Below are 20,657 nucleotides of genomic sequence, written 5' to 3' on the forward strand. Positions count from 1 at the left end.
TGAGGCCAGATTGAGGAAAAAAATTTTGTTAATGTTTGGGAATACGAGAAAGTGAGGTGGAAGGAAGGCAGAGGTGTTGATGGTACATGAAGGAGCGAGAGGTACTTGCTCTCCAGGAGTGTGTTGCTCCTGCTGAGCATTCTGGGGGAAAGTGGAATCAATCGAGTGCTTCAGGGGTCCTGATAGACCAACGTCGGGTGGCAGAACAATACAGGAATGGCTCATTGCACCCCAGTGGGTACTGCCCGAGACAGCTGGGATGAGAGGCAAGGAGAGGAACCACGGCTGCTGAAGTCTTAGCTGGGCTTGAAGACCCAAGAAGGGTAAGCTGGGGAATCGAGGATGAAAGATGTTCTGGGCTATTGCAGAAAAAAGGGGCAGAGATAAAAATCAGGAGGCAAGGCAGGATTCATGGCAGGAGTGTCTGTTGTTGAGGACCAGACCATGAAGGCAAGCAGCACTGGCATTAATAAGGAAGGATACATGGAGTCTCATTGTTTTAATGAAAGGATCCCAACTGTGTTTTTACCTTTGACTTTAACCTATATTTATTGGAATATTCATTGCCAATTTTAACCTTCACCATGAATACTGCTTTAATTATGGATTATTTATTTATGCATTTATTAGAAGGACTGCATTGCACTTATTTTGAATACTGTAATAATAAAAGCACTAAGCGCTTTTGCCTATTTGTGTCCTCATTGCCTTGGTTAATTGTGGTAAATGATTGATGGTCCAGGGTTTAAGCTATATGGGCAGCTGAAGCCAACCCAGACTGTTACACCATTCAGAGAAAGGCATTGTGCATTTCTGAATGGAATGGAGAAATAGAATTGTCAGCAGAAAAATGAAATGCCTACTACATGGCACAAAAGAAACTGAAATAAAACAAAATGTTAATGAAAACTAATACAGAAAAACAAACCGGCATACTTCCATAAAAAGTATGAAGAAATCACAATATCAACAATAAATCACAATTTAACATGTAACTGCGAATATAAATCATTTAACAATTCTAAACACTAATAAAATTGAGTATTTTTAAGTTTGTTTTATAACTAAATATCTAATAGACTAAGTACAATCAAGCAAACAGGCTTTAAATGGGCCAGGAGTTTAGGCTAACTTCAGTGGAAAGAAATGGCAGGCGAAATCACAGAAGGACATGGGAAAACAAGTCACACTGTTAGGTGAATATTAAAATCAGCATAAGAGGAGATACAGTAGGATTATCTTAAATAACTATGGTTCATTAAAAAAAAAAAATTTTAAAATCAATTAATTATAAATTCAAGGTGGAGCTATTTCCTTCAAATGATTACTTATTAGTCAAGATAACCATATATTTTTTTTGTTACTAATCTGATTGTAGCACAAAAGGCACAATCTATAATAAAATTTACTCAGGGCCTTTACTGCATGTTCAAAAAATAATTAGTTTGGTGTTCCTGACTGTCCTCCCAGGTTTAGAGGCAGGCACTGTTCACACTCTTTTGGAAAATCGCAAGCCTTCTCAAATCAGTCTCAAGTGGCTACACTGCTGCATAAGAATGGATACAAAAAAGAAACTTTAAAGACAACCATAACTCTTCGAAATCCCAATTAATACAGTAAATCATCTAAATTTACTGGTGCTATCTTTGTTACACAAGATCCATTATACTGTTTTTTTTTTTATGTAGGTCTCTTTTTTAACTAAATGAGCATCACTTAATCCTATATCATGTTTTGAAACTTCATTACTTCTAAGTACTATCAAGGATTTGCTTATTCAGTTACAACAATAAACCATACCATTCTGTGTATTTTGATGTAATACCATCAATAGGGATTTTTGTTCACAGCTGCCCACCACTTCCTGACACTAGTATACTGTACCATTTTCCACTATTGTTAATGTTCCTATTTTTCTCTTTTTGTAATTTCTGAAACATATCTGCTCTTCATTTTTGTTACTATTGTTATATCTAATCCACCCAATGTCAAAATCATGGCCACTTTGCCTCCAGGGCATACAACCTCATTTAATTACATAGCCACTGATACCCATCTTATCAGATTTTACTAATCTAAGGCAAGTTTGCTCTTCTACTGTATAATTAAAATGGAATGTTAGTAGTTTGGAAAAATTACAGATCATGCACACTAAAGGAAGCAATGGCAAAATCTACACAGCACACCAGCATAATTCAAGCAGGGAGAACATCTAAAAAAATATATAGGAAACCAGAACAACATAATTTAGTTTATTTTCCTATTGAAATGCTGGTTCATGAGAGACACAAGGACCTTTTATCATTTATTTAGTAATTTCATGTTTCATTTAAAAATTTTCTAACAATTTCAACATATTGTAAAAAGGTCTGAATACTTTCTGAAGGCACTATAGAGAAAAGCCAAGCAAAATGACACCTTTTATTGGCTAACTAGAAAGATTACAATATGCAAGCTTTCGAGGCAACTCAGGCCCCTTCTTCAGGCAAGATGTAATCACTATAGGCACTATATATACACAGTGTTACTAACCTGGCCTGTTAGTGGCAGCCATGATAAAAACTTGTTTCCGTGTCTCCAGTCCATCCATTTCTGTGAGCAGTTGATTAACAACACGAACACTTGCCCCTGACTTATTGCAAAAGGAAACAAAAAAAAAAAAAAAACACGCATAACAATGTAGTTTCACAATTAAAATCTTTCCAAAGCCTAGCTTTATTTTTGAGAAATGCTAAATTCTTTTTAAATGAATTGCAAATTTAAAAATTAATGCTGAAGAGAATGCTAAAAAGACCTACCTCATGATCAGAACGGCGTGGGCACAGAGCATCAATTTCATCAAAAAAAATGACACAAGGGGCAGAGTTCCGAGCTCGTTGGAAAACCTGACGAACGGCACGTTCACTTTCTCCCACGTACTAATAATAAAAAAAAAAAACACACGCAACTTAAAGATGTTAGTATTGAGGAGGAGTTGGTGTATAGCAGGAGTCCTTGCAGCTGCATGGCTAGAAATCTTATACTTCTGGTGGGTTAACAATACAAGACTGGAGGAAAGGAGTTTGATTGTGTAGCACATTTATGGGCATTCAGAAGTGCATTGAGGCTGTTAGGTGTGCAAGAAATAGAACTTATTTGTAGTATTAAAGTACTGCGTCCCTATTGGGAGTAGAAAAGCCCTGGTAAAAAGTAAGTGGGTTTTTTGGTTATGATGTGTCTGTGTACTCGTCACTCAGAAATAAAAGACTGTTACCATTGGTTAAGACTGGTGTTTTATCTTTACTACAGTTTAACAGAGAGAGTAAACTAGAGTTTTAAAGAAGACCACCTGAAAAGTCAAAGTCACTTTCAGGTGGTCTTCTTTACACGGTATTATTAGACAAATAGAGATTCCACGCTCTGGAATAAACAAGAAACCATAATGGGTAAGAAAATACCAAATTATTTTTCTGGCTGCTTTTTGTATTTGACTAACAGAACTACATTTACCACGATTCAAAACTGGGTTATTCTACTCCCAAATCCTCCAAAGTGGATTTTACATTTTTTAGTGATCATGTTCACACCAATTACCTAGCTAAAAACAAATCCAAAATATGAACAATTCATTAACAGAAGAATAGTCCTTGATTCAATGGGAAGGTAGAAAGGTGTCCCTTGTACTAACTTGATTGATACATTAATAAACACCCTTCAGTGAAAAGAACAGATTAGAACAGTGAAAAGAAAAAGTCACGAAAGACGAGGCGATTACCGTATATACTCGCATTTAAGTTCTCCGGCGGATAAGTCGAGGCTTGATTTTACTGTATAATTTCCAGTATTTTATAATGTCGGTCATATAAGTCGAATGTGGAAAACTCACGCTATTGGTCAAAGAGATTATGATATGCTGATGCCAACCTGAGACAGTAACCATGAAGCACATGGCCTTTTTTCCCCACCTGTGTATTGTGCCTACGTGACCACAAGGTAATACCCAAACTATTCCGAAAGTAACAATTGCACTGCTTTGTGTTTTTTGTATATCACACCCTCATACACCTTTATCGTAAGAGCATCCCTTATCTACGATGGAGCGTTCGATCAAAAGAAAATCTGAAACTAGTTTTAAATTAAAAGTCATTGAAGTGGCGAAAGAAATTGTTAACTGCGCTGCTGCAACAAAATTTGAGGTGTCTGAGAAACTACTGTGAGATTGGAGGAAGCAAGAAGATGAAAAAATAAATAAATAAAAAGTGTCATATTTTTGAATGGACGTATAAGTTGGGGTCTGATTTTATGATCGATTTTTTGGGTTTCAAGACTCCGACTTATAAGCGAGTATATACGGTAATACAATCAGGAGACTGACTAAAAACATACGCAACATTTGTTAAAAAATGTCAATGAGATATGACGAGGTAGAATTGAGCAAGCTTTAACATGAACAGAACATATTTCTATGTTCTAGCTTAGCTTATAAAGCTTTACTCCCCAAACATTGCTAAGCAGAAATGTAAAGGTGAGCACACCGGTACTTTCAACTATACAGCTACAGTATATATCATCTTTTCCAAGGTGTGAAGAAAAACCTTGAAAAGAAAATGTTCCAAAAATTTCCAATTACGCAGCTTTCACCTGCGCTCTCCATTCACTTGAAGCAAACTCTTCAAGTAAATTATTTTGGCACAATTTCCTATTAATAATAATGTCTGACTCACAAGATATGAGAAAACCTAAATGATGTCAAAACAACTAAAGAAGTCAAAAAAGTAACATTTACACAGTACACTTTTCTGAAAAGACCACCTGCAAAGTGTATAGGCTTACCATGTTTAACAATTCTGGTCCTTTAACAGAGATAAAATTCAATCCAGATTCATTGGCAACTGCCTGTAAAAGAAAGAACACTGTGGTTTAACATCTAAAGCTTTAGATGTACTCTGTATGTGCATTTACTCCTTAAAGCATAATTTTCATTTTGTGGTCAGGTCCCAACACATCTTTTGCAAAAGGGATGTACACTTACCTGTATTAAGGTAGTACTCATAAGAATATACATTGGGTTCTCAAATTATGCAGAAATGAAATATACACAAAGTGCAGGAACACAGCTTAATTTCTCCGCATTTGTCAACAAACCAGGCCTACCCTGGCTCACTAGTGAAAACTCAGCCTAAGAACTGAATCAGGCCAGAAATGGCCTAGAAGAACTCACACAATAAAATACTGAAAATGGTTTATGAATGTGGCTGTTAGTTAAGAAAATTTTAAAAATGAAGTAATGATCTGACCATGAGGATCATGTCAGTATAAGGAAGGGGAGAAGAAAAAAAAAAAAAAACACACACAATATAATCTTATCAAGTGGTATGCAAAAAAAAATCTTTCTCAAATAAAACACAGGAAGCTGATCTTTCTAGCCGTTACAATTTGAAATAATTAACTGAACATTTACTCATAATAATGGTGTTTAAAGAATACTAAGGATGAAGCATAGGACAAATAAAAGTGGTAAAAGAATGGTTTGAAAATTTCATGTATTTGGCAATTTTTTAGGCTTTTCTTCCATGTCCCATAGCCTACAATGTAAAGCACCAGTGCAGGAAAAATATTTTTGTTAAATTATAGAAAGCAATTAACTTTAGAAAACTATTTCTTGTGGCAAATGCATATATAGCATGTTTGTGAAGAAATTACTTTAGAAAAAAATACCAAACTTATCCTTTAATTTGGCCTAGATCTGTAATTTATCTGTTCTCAATTCAGCCACTGCTGCTCAGCAAATTATGTAATAATAAAAAAAATGTCCCACTTTAAAAAGTTTTTTTTTTTTTTTTAATAATTTTTATGTGTTTGAGGGGGGCTGTTACTGACATTTTATGTAATACTGCTATATTTCTTAAACTCCACTATCTACAGTATAAACATTTTAAACTATTAGAAACAGTATTTATCAATATTCTATCTTGTAAAAATTATGGCTGAAAACAACAAAAAAGTACCCACTTTTTACTATCATACCTGCAGTCTTATTGTTTTTAAAATAGAATTTTGTGACTTTACCTTTGCAAGAAGTGTTTTTCCACAACCTGGGGGCCCAGCAAGCAGTATGCCAGCTGGAGCAGTAAGACCAAGAGCTTTAAATTGTTCGGGATTTCGAACTGGCGCCTGAAAAAAAATAATGTTCTATAAATAAAAAAGTAACATTACAAAAAGCAAAGATGACTCAATCATGCAGTTTTTTTTTTTTATCTCTTAACAATAACAATTTATACCTAACCTATTGTGTGCCTGTTAAAATTAATTTAAAAATCATTGCAAAGAGGAATTTATAAAAATGCAAACATAATAACCAAAAACATTTGCCCTAATTTGTATAAAACTGTTTAGTATGTGGTCTTCTAATTTAAAAGCTGTTCTTATGACATCAGAGAACACCATAATTTTTTTTCGCATTGCTCAGAAATGCTTTAATTGAGGTTGACTGCATTTTCATAACAGGCTAATTATTCATTAAATACCTGTAAAATGATACCACTCGTTGCAACTATATTACAAATGGAAATTCACTGTGTGAACATTTCATACCAATGGCTTGCATTCCAGTAATATTTCTGGTCGGATAAAGATGAGGTATCAAGGGAGGGACATAAAATTATTCAAGATGAATGAATGAGAAAGATGTCAGTGTCAGATTCCGTTCAAAGCAATGCAACAAATAGCTCCACTGTGGAACAAAATCAGTGCCACTTTGTGACCGTTCATCACAGAGTAGCTAAAAGTCTGTGGAGCTTGAACTTAATTATTTATAGAAGAGAGGGATAGGTGTAAATAGTTAAGATGCACACTTACCTAAAGAGGAGGTGGTGCAGGGTGTTGCTCCATAGATGGTGTACTTCTGCGTGGTGAGGAGAAGTGGTAATGGCCATTACAAAGAGAGAAATGGCCCAGTGTAAGAGCAGAAAACCACTAGTGAGTGGATGGTGTGTTGGCATGGAGAGGAGCATGTAAGACAGTGTGTGTACACAAGCAAGATAGTGTAATTAGCGGAATTCTGCACTGGTGAGAGACACGCTACATCCCTGGTATCCTGGCATGTGAGTAATTAGAGGGTGGCTGAGTGACAATGGGGATTGGATGAGGTTTCCCTGTGGAGTTATTTAAGGCTTGTGTGAATACTTTTAAGGGGTCAATATTCATCTGGTTGTTTCAGTTATCATCAGATTGTGATTGGATCAGTTAAACAGTTTAGAGCGACCAGTGAAGATGCAATGAAGTGCAAACTGGCTTCCAATTTATCTGAACTGTAGAGCTGCCAGTTGGCATTGGATTGGGTGATTGTGAAGAACAGGGAAAAGTGAAAGTGAAAGAAAATGCTTTGGGGAATAATCTTCTGAGGAACCAGGAAACATTGAAGAATTGAATAATTACAAGGAAAGTGCTTTGGGAATTACATCTGAGCAATTAAGTGCCAAATATGGATGGGCTGTTGGATTTTAACAGCTTTTGTAAGCCTGAGCATTTATATTTTCTGGGAGATTATATACACACACACACACACACACACACTAGGGAGCTCTGCTCCCTGCTCGCTTGGCTTGCCAACCCCCAGGCAGGCACTACACACTAGCCACTTCACGGCTCTGCTGCTCGCGTATGGGGAAGCGAATGTACAATTTAAACAGATTGTTATTTTCATGGGACTTGTTACATATGCATAATAGAACTATTTTACATTACAGCCTGTAATTAACCATAGTAAAATGTAATAAATTGAAAGAATATTATGTTTCATATTGCATTAGAGGCATTCGTTGCTTTATATGTTTTTGTTCTGTTTGGCTTTGAAATTAACGCACAAATACTTTTTAAACTTACACTTTTACTGTAAATCTTCAGTAAAAACAATATTTGGAATTAACTTTTCATCAATATTGCATTGAATTTTGATTTTGACAGCCCATGAGTGAATATTGTTTCTTTCTCTCTCTCTCTACAAAATATACAGACTTTTTCAAATGTTTGGCCCTGTGATTTGTTAATCGTCATAGCAAAAGCTATTCTAAAGGGAAACCGTAAACGTTTTAATACGAATGGCATACAAAGATCTCCTTTGGTGTATAATGTTATCCGTGGAAGATGTACTACATTACCTTTCTTGTCGCCTGATAAAATTTTACATGTCAGAATTGTTTGACCAATTTTGAATACAACTAATCTCGTCCTATTGCATAGCCCATCACTCAGACATAAATTACACAATAACATTACGATACATCCTTCTTTGAACAGTAATTCGGTCGATGGAAACCGGACGGTGTTAACGGTTGTAGATATTATACAGGATATTGTAAGTTGATGTTTTCATCTTTCGCAACATGACCACCAACTGTTTCAGCATAGACTATTGATATGCATTTAACCAATATGCCATGTAACCGATCAACAATTTTCAAGTTCATTTGTTTGACTTCATTGTTTCTCGGTGCTAGGATTGCCCATGAAATCTGTCAATAAGATTTGGACACAAGTCTTTTATTTGGAACTTAAAGTGAGGAAAACTTAAAAATTTATAAGAGCTGAGAGTGGAGGAACTGTGTCTGAGAAAAGCATTCACACCAATGAGAGGTGAGAGGACCATGGGTATTGACAGCTAACCGGAAATGTTTGAGAGAAGGGAGGGATCCAGTCTACCAATTTGAAAAAAATCTCTTGGCAATAGTCGTCTCAAGATTTTCTTTTATAATAGATATAAATTTATTAATATATACAGGGTGAGTCAAAATTATTTAACATTTGAATGGCAGAAACAATTTATTCACAAAACATACTTCTTATGTGCAAGTTGATTTACAGGAATGTCTCAGCCAGTTTGTCATCATGTTCAACACACAAAAGTCAGCGAGCAACAGTACCATTTAAAGCCTGGACACACATTTTGCAGGGAATAGATGATACCACAGTCCGTATCATCCCAACTGATTGGAAAATGGGACTTGTCGTCACTATCTGGAAAGGGAAGGGTGAGCACCTGGATTGCAGCAACTACAGGGGGTAAACACTGCTCTCAGTGCCAGGTAGGATCCTTGCTAGGGTCGTCCTCAATAGGATCCGTGATCACTTGTTCACCTACCAGTGACTAGAACAGTCTGGTTTTACGCCTAAGAAGTCTACCACCGACCGCATCCTGGCACTGAGGGTTCTCATGGAGCGCAAACGCGAATATCGGCAGAGTTTCTTTGCATCCTCTGTCGATTTTCGTAAAGTGTTCGACTCAGTTGATCGAGGTGCCCTGTGGGACATCCTGAGGGTTTGAGGGATCCCCTCAAGGTTGCTGGATATCATGGCCGGCCTGTACTGTGAGTGCTGTGCAGAGTGGAGGCAGAACCTCTGTTTTTCCCAGTTGATTCTGGGGTTCGTCAGGGGTGTGTTCTTGCTCCTACTCTGTTCAATGCTTGTATGAACTGGGTGTTGGGCAAGGTCATGGAGTCCAGCGGCAGTGGGACATCTGTTGGTGAAGAAAGATTCACTGATCTCGACTTCGCCGATGATGCTATGATCTTCTCAGATTCCATGGAGGCTCTGATCGGGGCGCTCGAGAGACTGAGCAAGGAGTCTGAATGTCTGGGCTTGCGAGTCTCCTGATAAAAACCAAGAGCCAAGCCTTTAATGACCTCTTGGGCATGGCCATTAGCACTGTGTCTGTTTGCGGAGAGAGTGTCGACCTTGTCGAGAGGTTTACTTACCTTGGCAGCAACATTAATGTCTCCGGTGCCTCTTCCTATGAAGTCAGCAGACGGATTGGGAGAGCATGGGGGGGGTCATGAGGTCGCTGGAAAGGGGTGAGTGACGCTCCCGATATCTATGCAAAAGGACGAAGGTCCAAGTCTTTAGAGTCCTGGTGCTTCCTGTCTTGCTATATGGTTGTGAGACATGGATGCTATCCAGTGACCTGAGACGAAGACTGGACTCCTTCGGTACCGTCTCTCTCCAGAAAATCCTTGGGTACCATTGGTTTGACTTTGTGTCGAACGAGCGGTTGCTCATGGAGTCCCAAATGAGGCACATTACCTTCATTTTGAGGGAGCGTCAATTACAGTACTGCGGCCATGTGGCGCGTTTCCCAGAAGGTGATCCAGCTCGTAAGATCCTCATTGTTGGGGACCCAAGTGGTTGGACCAGGCCAAGGGGTCACCCACGTAACACCTGGCTGCGGCAGATAGAGGGTCATTTCCGGTGGGTGGGACTGGACCACGTGTCTGCCTGGGGGGTTGCCAACCGGGATCCAGAGTTGTTTCGTCGTGTAGTGGGTGCAGCAACGCACTGTACCAGTGTATGCTCCCCGACTTGACAGTCTGTATTCTGTCCTTCAGGTCACTGATATTACGAACTTTCCTGCTATACATGTGCGCCACACGTGCTTCACCATAACCCATAACCAGAAACCACAGGGTGTCAAATCAGGGGAGTGTGGAGGCCATGGCAATGGTTCACCACGACCTATCCACCGACCTGGAAAGGTGTGATTGAGATAAAAATAATTCCTTAGTATTAACATAATTTTGACCCTGTATATATATGTGCCACTAATGACATTTTGATTATAATTCTAAAAATGTTTCAAGTCATTTAAACCGGTTTTGGCACTGAAGATAATAAAGAACACATTGTATGTGCACTATTTTTTCCCAGTGGATGGCGTTCCTCATTCCCTTACTGGCTATGGCTATGAACTACAAGATGCCCTGCAAGTAAATGTGCTGGGGTCGAGTGTTTAGGGGCATCACATACTTATAATGATGTTTGTATACCCTAGGAACTTAATAAGCGATATCAAAAAGCTGTTCAAATACTTACAATAAATGTTCACATTTGTAAGCAGCACAAGTGGTGCTGTCTTCCTTTAACAATTATGAATGCTGTAAGTGATAGATTAATAAATTGATAATACTCACCAAAATTGCCAGAGAGAGCTCTTCACGAATATCCTCCAAGGCTCCAATATCAGCCCAGGTAACATCTGGAACAGTAGCAAACCCTTCCCTCTTGGCAGAAGGTTGTACTAGCAACAGTGAACAGATAAAATCCTCCATTTCAATACACAGCTTCTGCAGTTGCTCCTCACATACAGGAGATTGCTCCTTTAGCATTTTCAGTAACATATGAAGCTCTTCCTAAGTACAATGAAAACACAAGTTAAATTAATTTCAAAACAATGACTAATGTAAAATTTACAAAACCCAATCTACTGTGTGCCTGAGACAAGCATACAAAATGCCAATTAAAAATAAAATGTCAAAACAGTAAACCATATACAAAACCTTTGATACATCATTCATTATATAACAAATTTGTATACTAAAATGTGTTTTGTGACAGGAATGGACATTTAAATCCTAGTATAATTCTGTTTGAATACCATGTTGCCACAACAGAAACACTTTAAACTGTAACTAAAAATGAATGCTACATCAAATAGTATTACTTCCATTATACTTTCTCATATTTTATGTGTTAAAATATGAACTCTTTACATGTAAACTTTTTTTGTCAAAATAAAAAAAAAAAAAAAAACACAGGATTTTAAATTTACAAAATAATTGTGAATACTTATATAATAATCAGTCATTTTTAAACAGGTGAATATTTGGTGTAAACATTTTTTGACAAAAATTCCAGGCAGGAATTATGCAAAGTCTACCTCAGCTTTCACATCAGAACTCTATTTTTGTGTTTAAGAGCCCATAAAATACCTTGCCATTAATGCTGTGCTCAATCTAAATGTATGGTATTTCTTTTGATCATAAATCCTGGAATCCCACTGTGATTTGAACAGCACAATCAACCTGCAACCCCATTACTTCTTGGTGATCTCCAGTTCAGACACGCTTATGGGATTTGTGTCTACCTCTTTGGTAATTACAAAATGGTTAATGAGGCACTGATTAATGATGCTTAGACTGTACCCTTAAATAACAAAATCTGACATGTGTAATAGAAACGATCTCCCGAGCATAACCCAAAATTTATTTGGGGGGTGGGTTTGGGTTAGTGTAAACAATAGCGGCAGATAAAGGTGGGTAAAATAAGTCTGCAATTATAAGGTTTTGGGTGTTTCCTTTAGTAGGTGACATAGCCACTCCATACTTGTTAATATAATTTTCTTAAATATTGAAATAATCTTCAATATACCTGTTCTTTGACTTCTGACTCACAGTTCTGGCTGTCTGGATTTTCTGAATTTGTATTGTCAGGCTGCCCATCAGTTATGGCGGGGACCTCCTGGGATTTTACTTCCTGCTTACTAATGAGGACTCGATTCACTGCGCTCATGGCTGCCTCTCTGCATAGAGCCATCAAATCAGCTCCAACATAGCCAGGGGTTAGACGAGCAAGCTGTAGAAAATCAAAGTTTTCTGGAAGTTTCAGCTTCCGGCACAGCGTCTGCAAAATTCTAAATTAAAAACAAAAAAAAAAAAAAAAACACAAACACAGGATAAAAATAATGAACATTTAACAAAAATGTTTTACATCAAATGATTGCAGACGCCTGGGCACAAGTTAAAGAAAGCACTATAGAAACAAATACAGTTTCTCATTACAACAAAATATTTTTTAGGTCCCTGGAAGTTCATTGTAACAGAATTTTACCTGTGTGTGTGTGTGTGTGTGTATATATGTGTCATATGAAAAAGTTTGGGAACCCCTCTTAATTCTTTGGATTTTTGTTTATCATTGGCTGAGCTTTCAAAGTAGCAACTTCCTTTTAATATATAAGACATGCCATATGGAAACGGTAGTATTTCAGCAGTGACATTAAGTTTATTGGATTAACAGAAAATATGCAATATGCATCATAACAAAATTAGACAAGTGCATAAATTTGGGCCCCCCAACAGAGATATTACATCAATACTTAGTTGAGCCTCCTTTTGCAAATATATCAGCCTCTAGACACATCCTATAGCCTTTGATGAGTGTCTGGATTCTGGATGGAGGTATTTTTGACCATTCTTCCATACAAAATCTCTCCAGTTCAGTTAAATTTGATGGCTGACGAGCATGGACAGTCTGCTTCAAATCATCCCATAGATTTTCGATGATACTCAAGTCAGGGGACTGTGACGGCCAATCCAGAACATTGTACTTCTCCCTCTGCATGAATGCCTTTGTAGATTTCAAACTGTGTTTTGGGTCATTGTCTTGTTGGAATATCCAACCTCTGTGTAACTTCAACTTTGTGACTGATGCTTGAACAGCATCCTGAAGAATTTGTTAATACTCGGTTGAATTCGTCCAACCCTTGACTTTAACAAGGGCCCCAAGTCCCTGAACTAGCCACACAGCCCCACAGCATGATGGAACCTCCACCAAATTTGACAGGAGGTAGCAGGTGTTTTTCTTGGAATGCGGTGTTCTTCTTCCGCCATGCAAAGCGCTTTTTGTTATGACCAAATATCTCAATTTTTGTCTCATCAGTCCAAAGCACTTTATTACAAAATGAATCTGGGTTGTCGAATTGCATACAACAAGCGACTGTTTGTGGCATGAGTGCAGAAAGGGCTTCTTTCTCATCACCCTGCCATACAGATGTTCTTTGTGCAAACTGCGCTGAATTGTAGAACGATGTACAGATGCACCATCTGCAGCAAGATGTTCCTGCAGGTCTTTGGAGGTGATCTGTGGGTTGTCTGTAGCCATTCTCACAATCCTGCACATATGCCGCTCCTGTATTTTTCTTGGCCTGCCAGACCTGCTGGGTTTAACAGCAACTGTGCCTGTGGCCTTCCATTTCCTGATTACATACCTTACAGTTGAAACTGACAGTTTAAACCTCAGAGATAGCTTTTTTTGTAGCCTTCCCCTAAACCATGAGACTGAACAATCTTTGTTTTCAGATCTTTGGAGAGTTGCTTTGAGGATCCCATGCTGTCACTCTTCAGAGGAGAGTCAAATGGTAGCACAACTTGCAAATGACCACCTTAAATATCTTTATATCTCATGATTGGACACACCTGTCTATGAAGTTCAAGGCTTAACGAGCTCATCCAACCAATTTGGTGTTGCAAGTAATCAGCATTGAGCAGTTACATGCATTCAAATCAGCAAAATAACAAGGGGACCCACATTTTTGCACAGCCAGTTTTCACATTTGATTTAATTTCATACAACTAAATACTGCTTCACTAAAAATCTTTGTTCGGAAAACACCGCAGTACTCGGATGTTCCTAGGAAATGAAAGACATACCACTGTTATCTTTTTTGTTGAAAGGAGAGTAAATTATTATGAAGGCTGAGAGAGGTTCCCAAACTTTTTCATATGACTGTATTTATATATTTATTATAATTATAAATATTATATATATATATATATATATATATATATATATATATATATATATATATATATATATATATATATATATATACACACACACACACATACTGTACTGTGTATATATATGGGAACACCTTTACTTGCATAAAACTCTTATGTTACATATGTAACTATCTATATGATCAATATGCTTAAAACTTTCAAACAATCACCAACAAAGGCAAATTCCATCAGAGTTTCTCATCGAGAAATCATTTCAAAGCAGAGCTACTCATCACCAGCAATTACATATGCCGGCCTAATATAGAAGCTTTACAAAGGTTTCTTTTTGATCAGAAAAACATAGCTTCTTACAACTTTACAGACTCAGTGTACTGCTCTTCAAACTTGGTGGCTATGCAAATAAAAAAAAAACAAAATTCTGTACATCGGAATCTGGCGAAGTAACTAGAATAATGCGAAAAGAAAGCAAAAACACACGCACTTTTGTCTTGCTCCTTCATCAGGAATGCCAAGGCAAATTTCTCTGTCAAAGCGACCAGCTCGTCTCAGTGCAGGGTCAAGAGAATCTGGTCTGTTTGTAGCTCCAATAACCAGGATCTGTGTTGTTGCTGCCAGAGCATTGAGATCTATTACAAGAAAATTTAAAAATACTTGCTTCAAGGAATAAAGACACGAATAGAGATAAGTAAAACAATATTACAGATATTCAAGAGCAAGTGTAAAAAAAAACAAAAAAAAAAAACATAAAAACCTATGAAAATATCATAAACAGTATAATATGATTATTAAACAATCTCATTAATGTATTACCTAAAATATTGTGTATGTAATAGTATGCACATGTGCCAGTCAAAAGGTACAGCTGTAAATAAAAACCAGTAATATATGTATGGTATTTCAGAAAGTCTTTAAAAGCTCTGGATGAGTTTAACTTTCAAATTTAACAGAGAAAAAAAGTGAGGAACTACTAGTTTTTTCTCAGAGATCTATAAACAGATCACAACATGCTTTTTTACTTTATTAGCAGAAGCCAAAATTTTAAGTGCTTACAGATGAACGTGAAAGTCAGTTTAAAGTTTTAACATATATGAGAATGTTTACAAAATATGTACAATGTACAGGTCACTGCATGACTATAGGTTTTGAAGCAGTTATCAAGATAGTTACTGGAAATACAGGTTAGTTTCTTTATGCTGTTGTCTTTTTGTTACATATCAAATGAAACATTACATAAATACTGTTCTAGATAAGACAGACAAGAGAAGATAAAACATAGTTAGGGACCTTTTGTAACTCATAGGGATCATTCCTAACCTGATAGGGATCTTTTGTAATGCTCAGAATAACAATGAAACTTAGTATTTATATCTTCAATGCATTCCCTTCTCTTTTTTTTGTAATAAAAAAAAACATAAAATGAGTCTTTTCAGAGAGATATAAAAGATTCCTATTAGGCATATACAAAAAGATTCAGATAAGATAGAAAAGAGGCTACATAACAGATTGTGATTTCAAACTATCAGAATTTGGAAATTGATGTACTAGGAAAAAAAGCACATACTGTAATAACAGCACAAAATTACTCACCATCCATGCAAGTCAGAAGCTGGGCCACTATTCTCCTCTCCATGTCCTTTGAAGCCATTTCTCTTTTTGGAGTGATAGCATCAATTTCATCAATAAATAAGATGCATGGTGCAGATGTCTTAAAAATATAGGCATATATAAGGTATATACATCTGGTATGCTGCTTATTTCTTAACGTTCCAGCTAATGAACCCCAAACATTTACTGTATTTACTTCTGAATCTTGAGAAGAGGCCTATTTTTAACTTTCGATCCAAGCACACAAAACCTTAATGACACAACTAAACACATTAATTTGAGTTTAATCAGAAAATCTAATAATTTAAACATAACCGATTCTGTTCTTTTAAATCTCACTACTGACAACTGTTTAAGAAAACAAAAACATCACATTTCTTAATGCTTAGGAAATACTCATTATGAAGGTGAAAATAGTTTTAGCACAAAGCGGTCAAGGAAAAAAGGTCAGTACTAACCACAGCCTGGTCAAACAGCTCTCGTAACTTCTGCTCAGATTCGCCCGAAACTCCAGACACCAGCTCTGTGGCAGCCACTTTCAACATTGGCATTTCCAACTCCTACAAATTAAAGAATGTGATCTGTTAACCAAATCCAGGACATTCATTCATATGTCAACTGTGGACATGACCATTAATAATAATTAGAGCTCTTTCCTGTACTTTTGTACTATTAGGAAATTAATTTGGTTATTCTAAAATAAATGATAATAACAAATACTTTATATTTCAAACAATGATATACTCACTCCAGCAATTGCCTGTGCTAGAAGAGTCTTCCCACAACCTGGAGGCCCATGGAGAAGGAACCCTCGTGGAGGTGTAACTCCAAGCTGCTGATACACCTCAGGATGTCGCAAGTGGATAAGCATCCTGCATACTTCCTATAAGGAAGAGAAGAAGAAGAAGAAAAATAAAAATACAGTAAATGGAATGCCTCATAAATCTGAACAAGTTAATATTTGTACTCTTTTAAGACTGCATACATAGGGTTAAATAAAACATTCAAATCAGATCTTTGGACAAAAAGTTCATGCCAGCGCATGTCTTATAAAAGCAATAGGATGCACTGCCCAATTTAATGCTCTGAGAGCAGAACCTTGCAAACAGCCTTCCAAATCAACAAGTACTTCATTAAGAACACAAATTAGCCTTTGATTAGAAGATCTGCAGCAAACAGAGGGGTAATAAGAGTCCAATGGTATACAAGAAGCAGCTATAAATGAACTAAAATGTTTGTAGCATTTTTTTTTAAAGGAAGAGGCTACAGACCCCACCCAAGAATCCCACCCATAGCTGCAGTAAACCTTAAATTGATTAGTGGGTATACGATTATTATAATAGTCTTTCATCTCTAACATTGTGACATCCTGTCACAAGGATACTGTTTCTTGACTAAAAATAAGCAGTATTTTAGTTAACCAGATAGTGCATTTACTATTTTTAATCAGTGATTATCAAAAACCTATCTGAACATACGTATACATCTTGATATGAACAATTTAGTACCAACATGAACCTACACTATATCACTAAGCCTCATCTATCCCCGATACATAGTAAGCCCATTTTTAGGTTGGAAGTACTAATATAGGTTAATTTTTGTATGGTTAAGAATAACCTTTAATGTCTCCTCATTGCCTCCAACATCTTCAAACTTGAAAGTTGCAAACTGAAGATCCGGAGCTTTAGTCTTTCCTAAGGTAAAAAAACACAAAAACAAAACACAAAAATTAGTTACTAAGCAATGAAGTGAACTGTCAAGTTATGCTACAGTATTTTTATAGACAAATATGTACTATAACATATTTGCATTGTTGTCCGCATATTGGAATTTTGGAAAGTGAGAGGATGCCTGAGGAATGGAGAAGAAGTGTACTGGTGCCGATATTTAAGAATAAAGGAGATGTGCAGGACCGTAGTAACTACAGGGGGATAAAATTGATGAGCCACAGCATGAAGTTATGGGAAAGAGTAGTGGAAGCTAGGTTAAGAAGAGAGGTGATGATTAGTGAGCAGCAGTATGGTTTCATGCCAAGAAAGAGCACCACAGATGCAATGTTGGCTCTGAGGGTGTTGATGGAGAAGTCTAGAGAAGGCCAGAAGGAGTTGCATTGTGTCTTTATGACCTGGAGAAAGCATATGACAGGGTGCCTCGAGAGGAGTTGCGGTATTGTAGGAGGAAGTCGGGAGTGGCAGAGAAGTATGTAAGAGTTGTACAGTATACATACGAGGGAAGTGTGACAGTGGTGAGGTCTGTGGTAGAAGTGACGGATGCATTCAAGGTGGAGGTGGGATTACATCAGGGATCGGCTCTGAGCCCTTTCTTATTTGCAATGGTGATGGACAGGTTGACAGACGAGATTAGACAGCAGTCCCCGTGGACTATGATGTTTGCTGATGACATCGTGATCTGTAGCAAGAGTAGGGAGCAGGTTGAGGAGACCCTGGAGAGGTGGAGATATGCTCTAGAGAGGAGAGGAATGAAGGTCAGTAGGAACAAGACAGAATACATGTGTGTAAATGAGAGGGAGGTCAGTGGAATGGTGAGGATGCAAAAAGAGTTGGCGAAGGTGGATGAGTTTTAATACTTGGGATCAACAGTACAGAGTAATGGGGATTGTGGAAGAGTGGTAAAAAAGAGAGGTGGAATGGGCAGAGAAGAGAGTGTCAGGAGTGATTTGTGACAGAAGGATATCAGCAAGAGTGAAAGGAAAGGAAAGGTCTACAGGACGGTGGTGAGACCAGCTATGTTATATGGGTTGGAGACGGTGGCACTGACCAGAAAGCAGGAGACAGAGCTGGAGGTGGCAGAGTTAAAGATTTGCATTGGGTGTGACGAGGATGGACAGGATTAGAAATGAGTACATTAGAGGGTCAGCTCAAGTTGGATGATTGGGAGACAAAGTCAGAGAGGCGAGATTGCGTTGGTTTGGACATGTGCAGAGGAGAGATACTGAGTATATTGGGAGAAGGATGCTAAGGATAGAGCTGCCAGGCAAGACAAAAAGAGGAAGGCCTAAGAGAAGGTTTATGGATGTGGTGAGAGAGGACATGCAGGTGATGGGTGTAACATAAGATGCAGAGGACAGAAAGAGATGGAAGAAGATGATCCGCTGTGGCAACCCCTAATGGGAGCAGCTGAAGAAAGAAGAAGATGATGTACTATAACATAATTAACAAATTATAAACTTACACTGAGACAACAAAAGCAGATTAACTGAATAACCACCATTTTTATTGACAAGAAAGAATTACCTTTTTTATTTAATATGCTTGATTCAATTTCTCCATCTATACTCAATGATGCAACATCTTTCTGTTTCCTTCCTTTGGTCACTTTGCTTTTCTTTTTCTCACTTTCTAGGAGGGAAGTTTCAAAAGACTTCTGTGTCATAAAAATATAAAAACATGGATGAAATAATTATGCCTCTTTTAAAATACTCATAAATGTACATAATGCTGACTACATTTACATTCATCTGTTTAAAGGACACCTAAGAGTGTTTACACTATACTTTCTCTGAAACTCAATTTAGTATTATTCATTAGGCTTTTCTGGGACAGTTCTGTAAGACATTACATATTAGTTTATAAACTGCAACATCGTTTCTGTTGAAAGAACAGATGAAAATAGAACAGTGTCTAGGCACCTTGCATTTAATTTTTTCTATCAACAGCATACATGAAAAACTTTTCACACATAAAGCAAGATGGTGTTGCTATACATAAAATATTAAAACAAACAATTTGTCATACCTAATCAAATTTAACTTTGAAAATTGATATATTTGTATGTTTAACAGATAAATGGGAAATTTAGCAAAACAACCCGTACATTCTGCATATACCAGTTCTAAGCACAACTAACAAAATCTAAATATATTCACTTTCTCTTTTGTTTTTGTGCTAGATACAGAATAATATTTGACAGATTTGTATGAAAGACCAAAAAATGCCTGCAGTAGAAGACACTCACCTCTTGGCTAACTGCCCCTTGGCTGTCTTCACAGAGATCAATGAAAATGCTCTCCTCCTTTCCTTTCCCACTGGGGTTTTTATCAATAAACCAGCCTCCATGTGAGGATCTAGTACTCCCTGATGGCTCCCCAGAATCTGCAGGAGCAGTTTTGCTTAAAACCTGGACTGGGGTGCTTTTATCCACTGGCTGCTTGTTAAGTGGTGTGCTGGGTACAGATTTGGCAGCCCCTTTTTGATACAGCGATACAAGGGAGTTGTTCATGTGATTATTGGACTAAACATAAAAAAAAAACTGTTTAAGCACATTTTGATTTTTCATAAAGATTTCATCATACTAAGCTGACACCCTCAATTAAACAAAACAGTAAATTAATACATTAAGAAACAAACACATGCAGTGTGTTTATAATTCTTAGTTTTACATTGAGGCAGGACATAAAACGCACAAAGAAATCTCATCACATCCTAAAGACGCATTTAAAGTAGATAAAAGAGTTGGTACTTTTTACATTATTTAAAAAATAATAATAAGCCATCTATTATGGGTTGTTTGTCACTTAGGAAATGAATGACAGTAAAATGCCTGTTTGTTATTTCCCCGATGCATAAATCTATACAGTTTAAACAGGGGGCATTTTCTTCTTCACACACATTATACAAACACACACACACTGTATTGTGCAAAAGCCTTAAATCATCATTAAACATTTTTAAATTTCTCCCATTCACAAAAATGGCCTTAACT

The 20,657-nt window shown here is 37.1% G+C and overlaps 1 protein-coding gene across 1 annotated transcript in view; it reads right to left on the minus strand.

The window, feature by feature from the left end:
- nvl (nuclear VCP like) overlaps nucleotides 1-20,657 on the minus strand; it is a 50,925-nt gene that overhangs the window by 16,308 nt on the left and 13,960 nt on the right. Inside the window, exons 6-18 of the mRNA XM_028820830.2 lie at nucleotides 19,911-20,186; nucleotides 19,190-19,319; nucleotides 17,553-17,629; nucleotides 16,681-16,815; nucleotides 16,391-16,492; nucleotides 15,915-16,032; nucleotides 14,809-14,953; nucleotides 12,178-12,439; nucleotides 10,941-11,159; nucleotides 6,049-6,153; nucleotides 4,813-4,875; nucleotides 2,799-2,918; nucleotides 2,533-2,632 (exon numbers count right to left, since the gene is read on the minus strand). Coding sequence (XP_028676663.1) covers nucleotides 2,533-2,632; nucleotides 2,799-2,918; nucleotides 4,813-4,875; nucleotides 6,049-6,153; nucleotides 10,941-11,159; nucleotides 12,178-12,439; nucleotides 14,809-14,953; nucleotides 15,915-16,032; nucleotides 16,391-16,492; nucleotides 16,681-16,815; nucleotides 17,553-17,629; nucleotides 19,190-19,319; nucleotides 19,911-20,186 — 1,852 coding nt within the window. The remainder of the gene's footprint in view (nucleotides 1-2,532; nucleotides 2,633-2,798; nucleotides 2,919-4,812; nucleotides 4,876-6,048; nucleotides 6,154-10,940; nucleotides 11,160-12,177; nucleotides 12,440-14,808; nucleotides 14,954-15,914; nucleotides 16,033-16,390; nucleotides 16,493-16,680; nucleotides 16,816-17,552; nucleotides 17,630-19,189; nucleotides 19,320-19,910; nucleotides 20,187-20,657) is intronic.

Source organism: Erpetoichthys calabaricus, chromosome 15 (assembly GCF_900747795.2).
Source record: "Erpetoichthys calabaricus chromosome 15, fErpCal1.3, whole genome shotgun sequence".
NCBI classification, from domain to species: Eukaryota; Metazoa; Chordata; class Cladistia; order Polypteriformes; family Polypteridae; genus Erpetoichthys; species Erpetoichthys calabaricus.